Raw genomic sequence first — 20,451 nt, 5'->3', positions numbered from 1 at the left:
TCATACCGAAAAAAATATGCCAAATACCTCAAAAAAAAAAAAAATGTCCGAGAGACGTCATATTTTGTTTAGTAAGGGAAAAAAAATTGGTTTTTCACATTCCAACAACAAACCAGTCGTTAAGACGACAAAAGAGAGAGAGGAAAATTGAAATTTTCCAACACCCCCGAAAAGAAAAAGTTCAAAACCGATAATTTACATTTTTTTTTCTTTTACCCCGACCGATACGTCGGGGACCGATGTCTACACCTCGCTACTTGCCCTCACTCGATATTAACCTGTGGGAAATTTTTTTTCTGAGATCTGAAAGCACGCAGTCTCATCAGTGAAATTGTGAAAATCGCTCGTGTTTGACGCGACGAGCTCCATCTTTTTATTATACCTATAGACTTCTTCTTCTTTTCTTGAAAAATAATTCAAAAATAAGTAAAATTTCTCTGTGTTGAAATTTACGAACAGTATATTTTTTTTTGTATTCTGTGTAAAATAGCTTCGAGCTTAGTCCATCAGAATCCGCTCCAGATATAAATTTAAAAAACGATTCCATGAGTGATCGCAGTCGGAATCGTTACAACACATCAACGTCCGGCTATGGAAGTGGTTCCGGAATTGGCGGCGGCGGTTATACGAAAAGTCACACTTCATCGGCATTAGATAGGTTACGTTCGAATCTAAGTCCAGTTAGTTCGTATTATAAACCGTTAATGCGAACATTCGGTCGGCGAGATGATGAATCAACGACAGTTTCTTCAACAAAAGTTAGTTTTTTTTTTTTGTATTTCAAAAAAAATCGAGATGAAGGAAAGTTTTGCAAAATTTTGAAAAATAAATCGTATATTTTTGAAATTTTTTCTCACGAAAAAAATGACTCGATATTCGCTTTGACATCTCTGAGTCAGATATCTGGAATAAATCATCTTAGTATTTGTTGTTGTTTCTGTATTGCGAGCGGAGGCGTGCAGTTTTACATATACAAAAAATACTAGATATAAGTGTACCTGTGCTGTCAATACATTTTATGACGGTATTTCTGTTTTTTTTTTTTTTTTGTTATTTTAATATAATTTTTGAAAAATTTTTCAACTGACGTGAAAAATATTTCTCTCAAAACAAAAACAATTAAAATTTTAATTCACAAAATGTGGAAAATTATTTTTACGTATTAAATAATTTTAATTAAATTGAAAAGCTCTCTCCAAAATTGTGAGTGCTGTGCTAAAGATTTACGAGTATATTAGCTTATTTCGAGTGGCGAGTGCTTTAAGTATTGAAAAAAATATTTCAGTTTATTTTGTTTCTTTTATTTAAACAATGCCAGAAACTTAATTAAAAATTTATTTCTCTCACACAAAAATGATACACAGACTAAATCAGGAAGGTCGTTGAATCTATTTGTGGGGCATTTTATTGTGTGCAGGGTATAATACTGCTATTTACTCTTTAAAATTGTGGATTTTTATATGACACATTTGGTTTTTGTAAATGGATAATTTTTTAAAAAATAAAATCAAAATAAGAGCCCTCAACAATTCTCTTTTCTAAACAGTTTTATCTGTTCGGGATTCTTCTTGAACGCATTCATATTTTTAAACATTGGCTATCCCAGTATTCGGTTAATTTGTAAGCGAACAAACCTTTCAAAATATATTACCTGTCGCCGCATTCGGCATTCGTTTGGAGGTGGTAAACTGCTTATGAGTAGAAATCTAGTACTACCAACTGCACATTTTATCTAATCCAGCAGATTATTAATTGTAGTACTAAAGTAAAGTACTTATGTATGAGTACTTTACCACCTCCAAAGAAACTGAGCTATTGAAATAATATATTTAATAAGTCAATTTCTATCAATTTTTGCGTTCAGGACAAATAATTTCAAATTAAGTGAAATTGTCTAAAATGTTACTTGACAATTTGTTAAAAATGTAAAATGGCAGCTGACCAATCAGATTCGCGAAAAGATCTGAATTTATACTAATAGCCCGATTCTGCCAAACCTCACAAGTCACAAGAACCTCACAATTTAAGCTGCGTTTGGAATTTGTGATCTGCTTACAACTCACATGTTAGATTTATGATATTTGATCGGGAAGAAGAGCATGAGTAGATGATAGTACTAGATTAACCAAAACATCTACTATCAGTAGATTACCACCTCCAATGGAACAGGGCTATTAAGAAACTTTCGCGAAAATAATTCCTCATATCATTATCGTCTCATGATTCCTTCTATTGAGCGAATATTTGTCAACTGTTCTTTCCATATAACTGACCCTAAAAAACTTGGGTACGTTTCTCATTTTTAATGCATTAAAGATTAGAACAAAAACAAAAAAAAAAAAACAAACTGTCTAAATTGATCTGTCAAGTTTAATGTCAGAAAAGTGAACAATTATTGGAAAATGTAGGTAAACTCGTTTCCTTTTTTAGTACATTTTTAGAACCTTTTTTTTGACATATTCAATTTTTTGTGTAGGTATATTAGGTCTGTTTGGGTACTGCCTAAAACAGAAATATTTCTACTTTTTTCAACATTTTCAGTCCAATTCCTGTTTGGGTACTCTGGAATGGTGTAGTTTTGTACATTATTTTTGACAAAAAAAAGAAATATTTCTGTTTTAGGAAGTACCCAAACAATCTATGATTACTAACTCGCCCGTAATTTGGTTTTTCATTTGAAACATGTTAAATTGCTCTCTGCATTTTTAATGCATTTAAAATGAGAAACAAAAAAGAATACTGAATTTAATGACATTTTTCTTGAATAACTAACTGCCCAAAAAAATTGTCTAAATTGGAAGGATTTTCTTTGGGGACGTTCAGGAAACATTAGGGACTAAATATTTAGTCGGCGAAATTTGGGGGATTCTTCTTTCCAATAAATTGCCTAATTTGGAAAGATTTTTTTTGACATGTCACCAATCAGATATCTAAAACATAACTTACATTTTAGTCCCTAACATTTCTAAACCTAATAGTTGTTTTGATGGATTTTTTTTTTACGTCAGAAAAAAAATTTCCAGATAGAAAAGACAAAACTTTATTCTATGTTTGTTGTTCAAAATTATTAAGAGAAACTAAAACATCATGCGCAAAACTTTCCTTCTCCTAAATAGTCAATGAAAACATACCAAATGATCTTACTCCCATTCCTCTTAGAAAAAAGACAACGGTGATAGAGATAAAACACCAATAGCCGATGGTAAACAAGTTTCAACAATATCCCGCCTCGAATCGAAATATTCCGATGTATTGGATCGTTTTGCGAGGAGAAAACGTCACAATGACAAAGATCGAGATAAAACACTCGAACCGGATGGAGGAAGTGGAATTCCTCTCGCACGTTCCTCAACCTCCGTTCAGTTACCAAGTTCTTCGTCGAAAATAACTGGCAGTGGATCAGGACTTGGTAATTCGTATTCGTTTAGTACGGCTGATCGAAAAGAACGAACACCATATCGATTATCGTCGAGAAATAGAACCACTAAATATCTGGTCGATTCTGCTGATAGTGGATATCTAACTAGCAGTAATGGTAGTAGATCTCGACCAGAATTGACCACTCTAAATGATAGTTCTCGTTATGGTCGTTATGAGTATGATCCCCTGTTGGCGGGAAGTAGATACAAAGACTCGGCTTATGATCCATCAAATAAATATGCATCGAGTTTTAAACCTCGAAGTGGATTGGATTATAGCAATTACTATGATGGTTCTAGAGGATCTGACAAGGAAAACCAGTACAAGTATCGATATGACCCGGATGAATTGTATGCCGATCTAAATAACCACTATGAACCTGAATCCGGTTCAAGAAGACGTCAAAAGTCCTATCGTCGAAATAACACTACTGGTGATCCATTATCGTTACGCTATCATATTCCAGACTATGAGCGTGAACCCTATGCCGCCGCAGCAGCTACGGCATCAGCCAGTAGTCGTTTCACAGGACGAAATAATCGTAGTTCATATGGGGTACAACGATCAAAAACTCAAGGCAATATTTCCGAATACGATCTGAGGGAATACGAAGAAGGCGAAGATCGATCGTCGGAAGATAATGCTGCTATCTTAGCAGCTCTCAAAGAAGACAATAATGACGCCGAAGCGAGAGCTTTCTCTGATCGCATTGCCAAACGGAAGCAAATTAAAAAAATGATTATGAAATATGCTCAAGATGATGCCTACGATTCGGAGCAACAGAAAGATGATGCAAATTCAACAACAGTCACAGCTGATGGTAGCAATGCCATTAAGGAGGATAACGAACGATCTCATGTAACTAGTCCCAGTCGTGGTAGTTCGCCCAAACCTACTACTAAATCCACAAAAACCACCAATCACGATACGATAATAAACGATAGAAACAACAACAACACAATTTCCACCCTTACAACCACCACAGCCCCCATAACAACAGCCTCTGCCTCAAGTAGAAAAGTTAAATCCCCTCCTGTGGCGGCGTTATTGCATAGTAATAATGATCGTTATGCACCGCGCGATCTTCATTTCAATCGAAGAGATTATGCTGTTAGTAGTCGACAGTTTTATAATCCTTTGGTAATGCCAACAACTGGAGGAGGAGCTTCCACTAGTGGCGCTAATAGTAGTAGTAGTAGTCACCTAATGAATAAATACCCTTCCACCTATAAATCCTATTTGTTTGACAACAATCACAATCGATTGTTGAACAGCAGGAAGCCAAATATTGGAGCAACGGCATCCAATTCCTCGGCAGCTGCATCTGCCATGTATTCGTTAGCCAAGTCGTCGTCTTCATCGGCTTTGTATGGGCACAAGTCACGCATTCCAAAAACACTTTACTCCTTTGTAAGGAAAATTTTTCTTTAAATATTTTGTTTTTATTTACAATTTTTTTTTACTTCTTGATTTTGCTTCAGCTTGAAAAAGCAGATAAGCTTTAAATTAATAACAATTTAAACAATTATATTGCATACAATATAAACCACACTTGACAAATATTTATTATTAATTTTTATTTATATTTGTGTTGTTTTGTTTGATTAACCAAAAATTTACAGAGAAAAGATTGATGGAATCTCTTTATGTTGACCTGACTATGTGAGATTAACTCGTGTGCCTGCAAATTTTGCTTGTCTAAATATATTTTTGGATTGTGTCTACTAATTACAGTTTTTTTTAACTAGGTAAAATCTTGAACTTTGCTTAAAATTTATAAAATTTAAAATTTTTTTTAAATTATTATTATTATTATTTGATTTTGAAACAGAAACAAATAAATAATATTTGTGATAAGAAACATTATTGTTGTTGCAATATTAGGAATTAGAATTTATAATTAAATAGGATCAAAAATGTTTAGGCTTATTTTTAATTTAAGTACTAAATATAAAAGGTAGCTAAGGTTTATATTTAATTTAAATTAGTTCAGAAAAAACACGAAAAGAAATTATTTTTTATTTAGGAAAAGATTATATTTTATCTTTCGCTTTATTTAAGTTTGAGATTAAAATTGGTAAATTTGAATGTTTATAAAATGAATTCAATAGAATATAATTTTTTATTTGCACCTTAACTATGATGTATTGATCAATACAATAATTAATTCAGTCCACTATCATTTAACTCGTAATATGAACCCACTGAAAAACTGCGATATTATGAAATAACCAGATTCAAAAATTTTGGTTTCGGTTTTTGAATTTCCGAGGAGAAAATTTCATTTTCACCGCACAAACAAGTATTAAGAAGAGAAGAATTTTATTTTCCTAGTTTTTTCAAGGACTTATGAAATAAGAGCCAAGTTTTCCTGAAAAATCGGAAATTTGAAGAAAAATTTTTAACATCTTTCTCGTTCCGCAAACTAAAAATTCTGTAAAAAACAAAAAATTACTTGCTACAACAAGTAACACTAAATTTCTATTAATTTGAAAGGCATATAGGGCACAAGCTCTTCTTTAAATTACTTCATTAACAAAATAAATTTCATAATTACATAACTCACTGTTCGGGGCCTTATAAATTGAATGTTAAATTCGAATACACTTTTGAAGTGCCTTAAAAATTAAACTGAAAAAGTGAAATAATGCTGAATCACCGTTATCGCACCCATGGTGAAAAAAGATTAACTTCAAATTTGGGAGCTATTTTACTTTCGTTACGCTTCGCGTTATTTCACAACACCATAAAATATTAATACAAAAAAATCTTCATACTAACCCAACTTTTTTACTTTTTGTATCTTGAATTTTTAACTGATCGTTAAAATGATAGCGGATTGAATTGATAGAGTCAAGTCATGTTAACATCCACTTCTTCGATTTTAACATACCAATTACAAATTTTAGCTTTAATTATAAAATTTTTTTGCTTCTAATCTTTTGAATGTGAATAATATCAATCAATACTCTCATAGTCGAAATTCGGAATTGACGTGATTATAAAATTAAGATATTAAAATTAGAAAAGAATGCAATCCACCAGATCAGTGCAATACTACATACTACATAGGCCAACAAAATTTAATGATTCAGCAGATTGGAACTTTAAATTTTATCTTTTAATATGTACTTCTAAAATCTAGTTTTTTTTTTTTAATTTTATTAAAACTTTTTTTTTAGTGTAGTGTATTATAATAATTTCAGGAGGTACTTTTCTAAAGTTAACAAAAAAAAACTTCTATAACAAAAAACAGGTGTCTATTTTTCTGTTTGTTACTGTTTCAAGTTCAATATCCCATGTATCCATTTAAAAATATAATTTTTTATTAAAACAATATCAAGTGAAAACATACTTCCGATTAAAATTTATAAAAAAAAAATTTAATAAATTAATCTGCATACATATATTTTTTTTTTTTTTTTGGTTGCAAACCATATAGATTTTAATTAATCTCAAATAAATAATACATTAATATATATTTTTTCTGTTTTATATTAAAAAAAATGTATATATATAATTTTTTTGTTTTAATTAATTTTGTTATGAAACAAAACAAAAAAAAAAACTTTGTCCGAACTAATTTTCTTACCGAAAAACGATCCGTATTTTTCTCGTGTTTTTTTCTGATTATGATGATGATGATGGTAATCATGGGTGTGAACAACATTGATTGATGAATTGTGAAATTATTCAACAACAACAACTCTCCTCTCTGCGCAACAACACAACTCTTGGGTAACTACTGTAAAAATGGTTTTGGTTGATGGTATATGCGCTTGTGTATCGCCTCTCTCATCGCCATTCTGATGTGTGCCACTCTTCTTCTTTCTGTTTCTGATTCTGGATGATCTGATGATACACTTTGTTGAACCTTTTTCCTAACCCCCAACATTTGATGACCCCCAATGATGATGATGACTGATGACTCTTTGATGGATGAAAAATGATTATATCAATGATGATGATGACGATGAAACCCACTTATGCCCCAATCATGTACTGAAACACAGCAAGCAAAGCCAGTTATTCAAGATGATGCTGATGGCCACTTGATATATCACACTGGCGACATTCTTCATAACAGATGTTCGTGACAATTTTTTTTACAAAAAAAAACCAAAACCAAAAAAATTAAAATAGAAAAAAACATTTCCATTTATTATTTTCTTAATTTTTTTCTGTTTTAAATTTTTTTTTTCTTTAATTTCGTGCTATCTTTATATATATTTTTGTTTCTTCCTTCAAATCTTGTTGTTAATTTAAAAATTAAAAAAAAAAACGGGTAGTTTTGATATATTTTTATCAAATTTTGTTCAAAAAAATTTTATAAAAATATATCGATTTTCTTTTAATTTTTTTCCGCGAAGCTTCGCAGTAAATATAAAAATATAAATATATTTTTTTTTTCTTCTAAACTTTTTTAAATCGATTTTAGTTTTTGTTTTGTTTTAAATATTATAGTCGCGTATTATAAGAATTTTCTTATATTTTTTTTTAATCTAGACGAACAAAATGATATATTTGAGTAAATTTTTTCTTATAAACAAAAATAGTTTCTACATATCCTTTAAAAGAAAATGACGGGTTTTTTTCCAACAAAATACGGTATAAATTTCACTCATTGTTTTTTTGTTCACAAAAAGTATATAAAAAAAAAACTTTAGTAAAAAAAAAAAATAATTGTATCAATAAAATTTAAAGAAACACATCACTTTTTAATATTTTTTAAAAAATAAAATTTTTATAAAACAACAAAAAATCTAGGAGATTTAAAGGTCTTTTGAAAAAATTTCAATGGTTATTTTAAATTTTACAGATAAAATCATGGCTACACTGGGCGAAGGCACATTTGGACGTGTTGTTAAGGTCAAAGACATGGAAAGGTTAGTCCATATCTAATTAATTTTTTTTATATTTGCATTATTTTAAATAATTTTCTTATATATATTAGGGATCACTGCATGGCCTTGAAGATTATTAAAAATGTTGAGAAATATCGCGAAGCTGCAAAACTTGAAATTAATGCACTGGAAAAAATTGCTCAAAAGGATCCCAATTGTGATCAGTAAGTATTACAATTTTTTAAATAATAATTTCTTTGATAGCCTATAATCCAGTTTAGTTATTGTTTTTTAATTATTTACTAATATCTTAACCGAAAGAACTGCGATCAGTCTTTACGGATCCATATGATCATAAATAAAGGAATTAATCAAAGTTATCGTAATTACGATAACTCCAAAAACAACAGCAGCAAACAACAAGGAAAGTGCAGTCGACTCCCTCTAAGTCGAACTTTTTCACCATTTTTAATGAACAATTTTGAAGAAAAAATATTAAATAATACCTCTAACTCGAATTTTCCTCTTACTCGACCGATTTTCTAGTCCCGTGAAAGTTCGACTTAGAGGGAGTCGACTGTACCTCCAAAATGTGTTGTTTATTCCCTCTACTGCTTTTTACGTTAAAATAAACAAATTCGTATACCTTTAATGTATGAAAAAGTACTAACATACTTAATTACTTAGTGACATATAAGACGCTGCTTCAAATTCAATAGTAGATCTCCAACTAACTTTCTGCAATTTACCTCAAGTGGGTCCGTTTGATATAGACACTCCCTCCGTTTATTTCCCTTTCTAGCTTGACGTTGAAGATTTTACGGGTTGGAGCACTTATGTTCATTTTCTCCACTTGCCCTATCTTTTATAAACGTTTGATGCTTTTGGCGGATCACACGTTACCGAACAGGTCGTATACTTCGTCGTTTTATCCGCAAGATGTCGGCTCCCAATTAACAAACTGGACCATAAGTCCTAAATAGGATCTTCATTTCAAATTTTCGTTTGCTCCCAGGTTTCTGTACTAACTGCTTCTGATTTTTACAAGTTTTTCGAGAGCACATTTATCTGCTCAAACGGGTATCAGCAGAAAGTCACTGCACTCAGATCTGCACAAGGAGTTGAATTTGTTTCCTTTCAAGATTCAATCATAATCAAATAAGACCTTGCAGACTTTTAGAAACGCAGAAATTTTACCATAAACTCCTTCTAAAAGTGCTCGAAGTCGAAACTGTGTCCAACTCTATTTTATACTTGATTAAGCCTTCGATGGAGATGTAAGCAGAATTGTCGAATATGACCTCTTAACCAGAAATTCCCCATGAGAATGAAACTCAACGAGTTATTTTTAAAAAAATCCATATTTACATACACTGTATACACTGTGCTCCATAGGCGGATCCAGGGGGGGGGGGGCACGGGGGCACGTGCCCCCCCCAGAACTTAAAGTTCATACTTAAAAAAAAATCAAACTATAAGAGTTTTAAAAATATATGAATAATAACAGAAAGAACTTGAGTGAAAATCTTGTCTATTTCTGGCTGAAAATGCGAATTTTGTTGATTGTTGCATCCCTTTCCCATGAAAAGCTCCACCTCACAAATAAATAAACGGCTATTTGTTGGGTACACACGATTTTTTTTTTCGATTTAAAAAAAAGTGAATTTTCAAAGTGATTTTGGTGAAAAATTTTGATATGGACATCGAATGACATTGAATGATATAAAAAATAATTGTATATGCAACTCTATTTCATACAGAGTGGTTAAAAAATTTGCACTTTTTTCGTTGTTTTTTTTTTAACATTAGTGTTTTTAAAATAGCGGAACACGTCACAAAATTGCATAAACTATATATTATAGAACTGCTGGATATGTAGAACAAACTTGCATTTCAAGTTTGCACCCCGAAAATAAAGACCCCTTGAAAAAAAACTCCTCAAAAGCGACCATTACTTATAGATTTTTATAAATATTATTTTATTTAGAAAATTTCTCCAGGGATACCTCTAAAAATATGTAAAAAAAATAGTGTTCCAAATTTCAAAAGAATCGGTGCAGTAGTTTTGAAGTTATGAGGAGCACCGGCGTTGAAAACATTAGTTGTGGGGATAACGATTTAAAGTTTTGAACTCTGGACTAAAAGACTAAAACGTTCCTAAGGGAAGTATTAAAATACTCATAACTTGGTCAATTTGGCTCCAAGAGACCTACAATTTGAACACAACATTCTTGAGGTATAAAACAATTTAACCCCTTGTAGCCTTGTAGTTGGTATTGCCATGTTCAAAGGAGAGATCCTGAGAACCCCGTCAAAAAAGCAATATCATTATAACGTTCCAACACGAAATAAAAAGAAAGGTAGGCCTAAAAACTCCTGGTACAAGCAAATGCAAAAACACCAGCATTCAGTTGGCCTCAGAAACGGAACAATACAAAACCGGGAGGCTTGCCGCCGATTTCTGAGGTCAACCCGGCGAACCCCACAGGCGGATCACTAGTGTGAAGCAGTAACGTGGGAAGGTTATGATCACCTCGACATCGAAATCATAACAGCGCCGAGAAAAAAGGAAGAAGAAGAAGCCCCATGTGACATTTCTGTAACAAACCGAAAAAGATAGCATAAAAGCTCTTTTTTTGAAAATAAGCAAATTTGTGTAAAAACTACGAAATTCAGAAAAAAAAATAGTTTTTGTTAGTAAACCAAACCGGGTTTTATTTTTGGATTTTAGGAAAGTGCCTAAAAATTAATATTAGATAGTTTTTTACTTGAATTTTTGCATTTTTATATAAAAATAAATTATTTAAACTTTTTTTTTACTCCCAAAATATCGAAATAACTAAGTAAATAATGACTTTATTGAATTTTTAAAAAAATACGTGTTTTATTAAAGATAAAGGCCAATCGATTGACTTATTAATTTTTAAATTTACGACCTTGGGTTACAAAAGGTTAATGCAAATAAAAAAAAACAAAACTGGGTTTCCCGGCAAAAAAGTATGATTCAGTTTTTTTTGTTATTCTTATTAACTTTAATATTTATTAGAATGAAGTCTTTAGTATTTGACTAAAAACTACTAGGTCATTAACTAATGGTATAATTATGTCCATAATATTGCAAAATTTTATACAAAATCAATTAAAAAACGTAAACATTTTTTTTTTTCAAAATTTCATCTTTAAAACTTAATTTCTCAAAAACTATTTGGTGAAACAACTTAAGTCAAAAAATTAAATAAAGAATAGATTACTAACTTTAATATAGCACAGAATTGTACGTGCATTTTCTGGTTTTTTATATTTTTTTTCTTCCGGCTAATCCAGGAGTAAGAGGGTTAGCACTTAAGTGGCTTTTACTGTAACAAGAAAATGAAAATTTTTCCTTCCGAATAACTTTTTGGTCATTTGGTACCTATTTGATGTGGGAAATGTGCCTAAATATTTTTGGCCAGGTTTTAGACCACTGTGGGTCGTTAAAATTTTCTGCTTGTTAGTCAGTCGTATGGTACTTCACTTTATTTCTAACTGTTATTGCTGTTTTTTTTGCCAATCCGTCCCTTGTGCCCCCCCCAGAAAAAAATCCTGGATCCGCCCCTGCTGTGCTCAACTGTATTTTATGCTTGATTATGCCAACTTCCACTAAAATGAAGATGAAAGCAGAATTGTCGAATATGACTCTTTAATCCTAACCAGAAAATCTCCATGAGAATGAAACTCAACGAGTTATTAAAAAAAAAAAAATAGTTCCTTTCAACTATAAAATTATAAAATGAAACAAATTATTTCTTGTCTAACTGCTTAGTTCATGAGAACTATTCATTATTTTTAAAAATCACTGAATAAATAAAACAATTTGGATTACCTTCAATGACATAAAAAGAATTTAATTATATGATCTACAAAAAAAGTTATTTGAGTAAAGCAATATTCATTAGAGACCCAGTTTACTGCATATTATTTTTTTTTTTTTCACTTGGAAATAAAAACACAGTAAATTTGGCCCATTTACATTTTCAAAGTAAAATAAGACAGACTGGATATTTTCTCCATCAACTTTATTTAAAATTTTACACAAAGACTTCAATTTGAAGGGATACAAAATCTAGTTCGTATCCAATCTCAATGATTTGACAAAAAATTTACATATTGGTATTCGATCTGATTTTGTATCGTAAACTTGTTTTCAGAAATGAGGCTCATATTTAGCTCAATTGCTAAATGGCAAAATTGTCTTGTCTAGGGCAATGGTTATCTAAATAAGATCATCGAAACGCCACAAGATTCCAAAAAATTAATCAGTAAATTTGTTTGTTTTCAACTTCAAATGTCCTTTTCTCGACAATTTTTTTTTTTTGTTAAGATCAATACGATATCATATATCAATGCCTTTTCAAAATCAACTGACAAAATATCCAAACCTCTGGTTTAACAATTTTTGTATTGTCATTATTATGATCTAGAGTCTAGACTGAATTATGTAGTTTTGGACAGTTCGCTTAGTTGATCCGTTTGATCACACGGATAAAATTAGACCAAAAAATATGTGTATCATCCAATTCAACGTTCATTATAAATTTTGAATTTGTTTGCACATAATAATTAATGTACGAGTATACTGTATGTGCAATTAGTTAACTTAATGACCTTAATTTATATAACGACACTGCATTTCAAAATCCTAAAGATAAATAATAAATCAAATTTTAAAAATCAATAAAGAACCAATGCGACACTTTATTAAGCAATTCAACTTAATCACTAAAACAGTTTATTTCCTTTAAAAACAATAAACACAATGGTCAAAGATCATTGTATTCAAATAAATAAAAACAAAACAAAAAAATAACGAAACGAAACGTTCTCATGATAAATTAAATTTGTCTAAATAAAGATGCAGAAGTCAAGTGACAAATAATAACAAAATAAATTGGATTTAAATGGCTCGGAAGATTATTCACCCCATTTATTGTATATTGCAGCGATTGTATGCAAACATAAATTTATTATTATTATTTTGAAAAATTATTATTAATGAATTATTTGCTGATTTATGATTTTGTATCTTTTTATTACAGTTTGTGCGTAAGAATGATTGATTGGTTTGATTATCACGGACACATGTGCATTGCATTTGAAATGCTCGGTTTGAGTGTTTTCGATTTCTTGGTGAGTTTATAGCTTGCTACTATAAAGAATGTAAAATGACCATAAATATCTTATTTGTACTTTTAATTAAATCACAGAGAGAGAACAACTATGAACCATATCCGCTGGAACAAGTGAGGCACATGGCATACCAACTTTGCTATTCAGTTAAATTCTTACATGACAACAGACTAACGCACACGGATCTGAAGCCTGAGAATATATTATTCGTTGACTCCGAATACACAACACATTATAATCATAAGATTGTAAGTATTGTACTTTTTTACTTATTCGAATCAAAAACATCGAATCCAATAGTATCAAATAACGATAACTTACTTTTTTTTATATAGAATCGCGAAGTACGTCGCGTTAAAAGTACAGATGTTCGTTTAATTGATTTCGGAAGCGCTACATTTGATCATGAACATCATAGCACAATAGTCTCGACGCGTCACTATCGAGCTCCGGAAGTTATCCTCGAATTGGGATGGTCGCAACCGTGCGATGTTTGGTCAATTGGGTAAATATTTTTGCAAATCCAATTAACCTAATAAAGAAATTTAACATAATTTTATACTATTTTAGTTGTATACTATTTGAGTTGTATTTGGGCATTACACTCTTTCAAACACACGATAATCGTGAACATCTTGCCATGATGGAAAGGATCTTAGGACAGATACCATATCGTATGGCACGGTAATAAAATTGAGACATGTTTACATTCTCTATGATCAGTTATTGACACAAACAAAATTAATGTGTAGTAATCATGTTCTTTTCAGTAAAACCAAAACAAAATACTTTTATCATGGTAAGTTGGACTGGGATGAGAAATCATCAGCTGGACGATATGTCCGCGATCATTGTAAGCCACTGTTTAGGTACCTGATGTCCGAAAGTGATGATCATTGTGAGCTATTTGACTTAATTAAGAAGATGTTAGAGTATGAACCAAGTCAACGTATTACGTTAGGTGAGTGCGTTTATATTGTTTGTATTTTTAACAACAAGATGTATGTCGTATTTTGTGTAAAATGTTTTCAAAAGACAAGGCACATTCGAAGCTGATTTAATTTGTTTTCAAAAGACGAGACACATTCGAAGCTGATTTAATAGAAATAAGTATTTAAGTTTGTTGTGTAAGTCGATTGCTGTGAAATGAAGTCATGTCTTATATTGTTGTCGATGTCCGATTTTAATTTACCTAATCCAATTATTTGTTGTCGCTGTTTTTTTTTTTTTTTTTTTTCGTTACATCTGTGCATATTCGTAGTCAGAGAGTATTCTTTTGGTAAACAACCATTAAACAAAATGTCCAAAGATTTTGATAAAATATACCTCTAACATTTATATGAAGGTAAAAATAAATCTGAATAGAGATGGTCGTTTTAATAGTTTATCCGGTCCTGTCTTTAGAGTTTCAATGCGTTGCTTATCTTTTCCAACTTCCTTTTCAAATCTTGACGCACCTTAATCACGATTGAAAACCACTGGGAAATAACAGCGTGTGTCTAAGCTCGGAAGTTAATTTAATTGCCTCTTGCGTTGTATATTCTCATAAATGACTGCAGATGATAGAAACCCATTTAGATTTTTTTAGCCATAATGCTTTAAACTATAAATTCTTACTTGAATTCCATTTTCGCTGATATTTTTAAACGTCTGGAAGGTCAAAGAATTTTTGGTGCTGAGTGCTAGAAAGTATCATAAATTATACATATACAATCGGCCTTATCACGAATTCTATTCTCGAAAAACAATCAAAAAATCCGATCGTGTAGTGACGATTTGTATGAAATTATCCATTACAAACGGATTCCGTGATTGTTTTAGGGAATCGTAGCGAATTTTTCGATACGAATGGAATTCGTGGTGAGGCCGAATATGTGAATAATGTGATTTAGTGACTATGAATGGGATACCGCCCTATTTCTTGTTGAATTCGAAGTCTGTAGAACTAAACAAGAATATTCATAATTTTATTTGACACCTACTGATCGAATTGGTTAAGAGGCCAGTTATAGCTATCATTGGTTTTCATCATTGAAACCAATCATTGGAATATTTTTTGACAGGTCGTTTATAGCAATCATTGAAAATTTCTCTAATTGAAAGTTTCTTTTTTTCTGGTTGAAAATCCAGCCGATTAATTTTATCTGACAGAAATGTATCAATGTATTAATTAGCTATTAAGGGAAATGAATTTCCGTCCGGGAAAAAGAAAAACTCATAGCAAAAAATAACTTCAATTAAACTTTACATAATTTGCATTTCTAATAAAAAAAAAACTCAGTAAAATATCCAATAAGAAATTTTCCCGGATTGATTTCAATGATAGCTATAACTGGGGCCTAATTTAACTCCATATTATATTATGTATGAAATGATTTTGTTTTCTAACGCCACATGTGGTAAATATTTGTACCTGCTCAAAACATCACTTTAGTATTTGTAGTATATTACTATCAATAACCGAAAACATGATTTTGAATAACTAATTTCAAAAATCAATTCCCAGGAAACTTAGATTTTTCTATTGTTGACCACTGTTTCTCGACAATACAGTCCAATACTTCTCACCATTCAGCAACTTATTTTTATTTAATTTCTTTTATTTAAAATTTATAAATATCTATAATAAATGAAACAAAATCCAATATGTCTTCTTAAAGAAAACATTTACCAAAATCGACATAACAGGTTAGAAATATCAATTAAAATCTTGAAATTTCGGCACTTACCTAATTTGTATCTTTATTTTTTAATTAATTCACAGGAGAAGCACTGCGTCATCCAATATTTGAAAAACTCCCACCTCACCAACGCATCGGTGATCTCGGCAACAATGTTGCGGCTTCTGGCAGTAGCAGCCGCGAAAGGTCGCACAGTTTATCAAGATGAGATTTAGCTCGATTTGGTTATTGTTAGTTAATACAACAAAAACAATCAACAAGGAAAATCAAAATACATGTTTGCAGATATAATATTAATAAATATTTATATAATACACAACAACAACAACAAACAAACAAAGAAGAAGAACCCTTAAGTACCAATATAAAGCAAAAGAAGGAGAAAAACTAAACAAACAGATGAAAAGGGGAACAACTACATAAATCAACTTTATCCACAACTATACGCAGATCCAACAAGGAAACTTAGTTAATATAAATTTATTATTATTATTTTACATTTAATAACTTACTATTATTGTTTAATTTTCTCTCTTTTTCTTGTTTAAATTTTTAAAAAACAAAAGCAAAAATAACAATATTGGTTTGTTTTTTCAGTTTGAAAATTTTTGAACTTTCTTAATTTTACTATTATTTGTAATTTGTAAGTTTAGTCAAACAAAGACAAAATTTAAATTTTGTACAGTTTTACTGTATGCATAGTTTATTATTTTTAAATTTAATTTTCTTTTTATTAATTAAAAACAAAAATTAAATAAATAGAAATTATACCTCTATTATAATGTTAAAAAATAAAGTTATGTGCAAAACTTAAGGAGAAGAACAAAAATGATAAAATGCTTGTTTTGTTGTTTTCTTTTCCTAGCTCTGGCAATAGTATGTACTATGTTCCTTCCGGAATGGTCTTTATAATTTGAACTGAAGCCGACCCCCCTTTTTTTTGATTTTCCTTAAATCTTTTTTTTTTATTTTAATGACCCCTGTGTAATGTTAAGTGTAATTGGTATTAAGGATTTTAAAATGTAATTGATTAATTGTAACCAAATCGTGTGACCAATGTTGTCTTTCATATTTTTTTTTATTATCCACACACATTTTCCATAATAAAACAAAAAACAAAAAAACGGTGAATATAATTATGTAAAAGTGTTAGATATTTTTGGATTCTTTTGTTCAACGCGCATCATTTTGAGCGTTAAACAAATAATTTTTTCTTTGAATAATTTGAACTTATTCAAAATGGTAGATATTAATTATAAGAATTTAAAAATTAAAAGCTTTTCGAAAATACAGCAATTTTAAGATGTACTTTTATTTAACACAAGAAGTGATGAATATTACTGTAAAAAGAAAAGCATAAGAATTTAGAAGCAAAAAAAAAAATAATAAAAATTTGTTCGTGCTTAGAAAAATTATTTTTCTTTTGTTTTGTATAAATCTGCAATTTTAAAAGTAAATAATTAATATTTCATACTCGAGTTGTATTTCGTTTGGAAATTAAAATTTTGGAATAAAGATAAAGAACCTCTAACTTAGTTTCTTTTCTTTTCTTTTTTTGTTTTCATATAAAATGTATAAAATATTATATTTATACACTAAAATCAAATGTGTAAAAGCAAATATTAAAAATTCATTCACTCATATAAACTAGTTGTTAAATTGTTTAAATATATTTTTATCTATTCTATGAATTAAACACAACAATAAATAAAATTTAAAAAAAACTAAATAAAAACAATAAACAATACAAAAAAATGATCACATTATTATATCTGTGACAATGCCAACAAGAAAAACTTAATTTTTCTTATTTTTTTTTCGTTTGCCATTGCAAAACAAAAACAATATTCTTAGAAGTTAAATATATTATTTTCTTCTGTCAATGAATTTATAATAATAAAAACAAAATATAAAGAATGCATACGCAGCATCTCATTGATCATTTTACATGAAAATACAGGGCAACAAATATGTATATTTGTCTTGTTTTTAGATTTAATTAAAAAAAAAAAACAATTTCTTGAAAATAAAATAAATATAAATAAAATTAAATGCATTAGTTTTTTTTTCACAATCATTTCTGTCAATGACGGCACCCAAATGGTTCATGAGAACACAATGAAAACACCCAAATGGGTCATGGTCAAACAGATTTTTTCATATTGAACAGAGAAGTTCACGGTCACGCCGACTTCGGCACAACCTAGCCTAGACGATCACCGAAGGTCACCCAACCCATATACCTACCTGAGGACAAAATAAAAAATTTATCCAGATCATAAGTCTATCGGCCCTAGCGAGGTATCCGTCGGAGCGGAAAATTCTCCGATTTCATACGAATTTCGCTTCGAGGATTACTTCCGATAGGTAAAAACTCTCCGATTCGTTGGAAAACGGACAAATTTCCGCTCCGACGCTAACGCCGTGAGAGCAGGGGGTCTATTACGTAATACGAAACGAGGAGCAAGTCAACGATATTGAAGTAAACGATAGTCACGACAAAGAGCGACTACGTAAAACGAGAAAGTCGTTTGGCCAAACTAAATTGAAAAAAATAATATTTCTATTAGGCTCACATGAATTCTACCAGCAAACGCAGTAATATTATGACAGATAAACGAGAACGAAAGTTAGACGATAGGTTAATGGCAGTCGTAAAGATAACGAGTATCGTTGAAGTAAAACGATTATCGTAATACGTAGTCGCATTTCAACGAAAACGAAGTAGTTTCAACGATATAATCGTTTTACAAAATAGGGCCCCAGATTCTCGCCTTCAAAGTAACCGATTCAATAACTAAGATACAATAAACAAGAATGTAAGAGAATGACTATGGGGACTAGTGCTTCTACCAAAAAATGGATTTCATATTTTAACTCGGCGATAAAAACATAAATAAGAATCGCACATGGAATTTCAGGCAACAAAACCACTGGGTTGCGATATGCTGAAATAGCCAAGTAGATACTTGAACCAAACAGCACTACCCCGCCGCATCACACTTGTGATCCGCCTGTGGGGTTCGCTGATGGGTTGACCTCAGAAATCGGCGACAAGCCTTCCGGTTTTGTATTGTTCCATTACTGAGGCCAACTAAATGCTGGAGTTTTTGCATTTGCTTGTACCAGTAGTTTTTAGGCCTACCCTTCTCTTTATTTCGTGTTGGAACATTGTATGATATTGCCTTTTTGACGGGGTTCTCAGGATTTCTCCGTTGAACATGGAAATAGCAACTGAGTCGGTCATGTTAAATTTTTTGGGAGATGGTATTTTTAACACGAAGGCTTCCTCGGATCTTTATACTTCTAATTCTATCAAGCTTTGTCTAAAAACTTCTAAAAAAAGTGGTTTAAGTAGTGTTAAAGAAACTTAACCGAAGAAAGCTTGTATTTGGGATAATCTTTGGCTAATGAACTTATAGAAGTTAAGGGAAGTTTTGTCTTTGAAAAAACTAATTTAGCAAGCTACTATAACTATACTGTATTGAGTTTTTCTGAAAGCCTGTTACGCAGACCGATCTAAATTTTAGCCGAGTTAAATCTCCCATTCAAAGTTTTCGATAATTTGTATGGGGGATTATTTTTAGCTCGGCTAATTTTTTTCGGTAATTTGTATCGGAGCTAAAATTTAGCTCGATCTGCGTACTAGGTTTAAGACGTTAAAATCTCTTGGTAACAAAGCTTAAAAGAAATTACCAAGTGTTGTATTATTTGTTTTTGGTTTAATCTAGCTTGGCCATTTTTTTTTTGGTTTTGACATTGAGTGCCAGTTGTACAAACGTGGATCAGCCGTGGTTCAGGAATTTAACTCGCCGATTTCGGTGAGTTAACTGCGGGTCAACTTCGGTTCAAGTATGGATGTGGCTATTTAAACATATATGAACCTTCAACGAGTGCTAAACCTCAGCTTTACTACCGATTTCAGAAGATTAAAGTCGCTTTTATTTATAAACGTTGCTTAACTTTAAACAACTGCTTAAATTTTGAAAATGTGTTCAAAAACCTTGTTTGCTGTTATCTAAATAGCTGCCAAACTTGTGTCTAGGTTTAGATTGTGTTGACCTTGAATAGTGTGGTATTTATTTTTATTAAATAGAGCTTTATTTACCACTTTAAAAAAAAAGTTAATCAGTGTCTAAGTGAACAAAAATCTAATAAATATCCCTGTTAATATTTGTACAACTGGCCCTGAATAATCTAACTCGGTCATGTCTCTGACACCAAGGACGGTCAACGACGAAAAGCGCTACCGACAGTGTTTTTGTATGAAAACCACCCGTGCTTCGGTTTTTCCGGTGAGGTAACTAGAGAATAGAGATAGAGATTGAAGTTTTCACACC

At 30.9% G+C, this 20,451-nt stretch overlaps 1 protein-coding gene across 1 annotated transcript in view; it reads left to right on the top strand.

Moving 5' to 3' along the window:
• LOC129913514 (uncharacterized) overlaps positions 1-16,925 on the top strand; it is a 41,173-nt gene extending 24,248 nt beyond the window's left edge. Inside the window, exons 5-15 of the mRNA XM_055992242.1 lie at positions 491-758; positions 3,160-4,830; positions 7,434-7,509; positions 8,240-8,306; positions 8,375-8,488; positions 13,340-13,430; positions 13,508-13,678; positions 13,766-13,935; positions 14,001-14,114; positions 14,183-14,391; positions 16,195-16,925. Of these exons, the coding sequence (XP_055848217.1) occupies positions 491-758; positions 3,160-4,830; positions 7,434-7,509; positions 8,240-8,306; positions 8,375-8,488; positions 13,340-13,430; positions 13,508-13,678; positions 13,766-13,935; positions 14,001-14,114; positions 14,183-14,391; positions 16,195-16,319 (3,076 nt within the window). The 3' untranslated portion in view covers positions 16,320-16,925. The remainder of the gene's footprint in view (positions 1-490; positions 759-3,159; positions 4,831-7,433; positions 7,510-8,239; positions 8,307-8,374; positions 8,489-13,339; positions 13,431-13,507; positions 13,679-13,765; positions 13,936-14,000; positions 14,115-14,182; positions 14,392-16,194) is intronic.
• Positions 16,926-20,451: the final 3,526 nt, after the last annotated feature.

This window comes from Episyrphus balteatus, chromosome 3 (assembly GCF_945859705.1).
Source record: "Episyrphus balteatus chromosome 3, idEpiBalt1.1, whole genome shotgun sequence".
Lineage (NCBI taxonomy): Eukaryota > Metazoa > Arthropoda > Insecta > Diptera > Syrphidae > Episyrphus > Episyrphus balteatus.
Note: the sequence above shows the minus strand (reverse complement) of the source record. Positions and strands in the feature narration are given on the sequence as shown.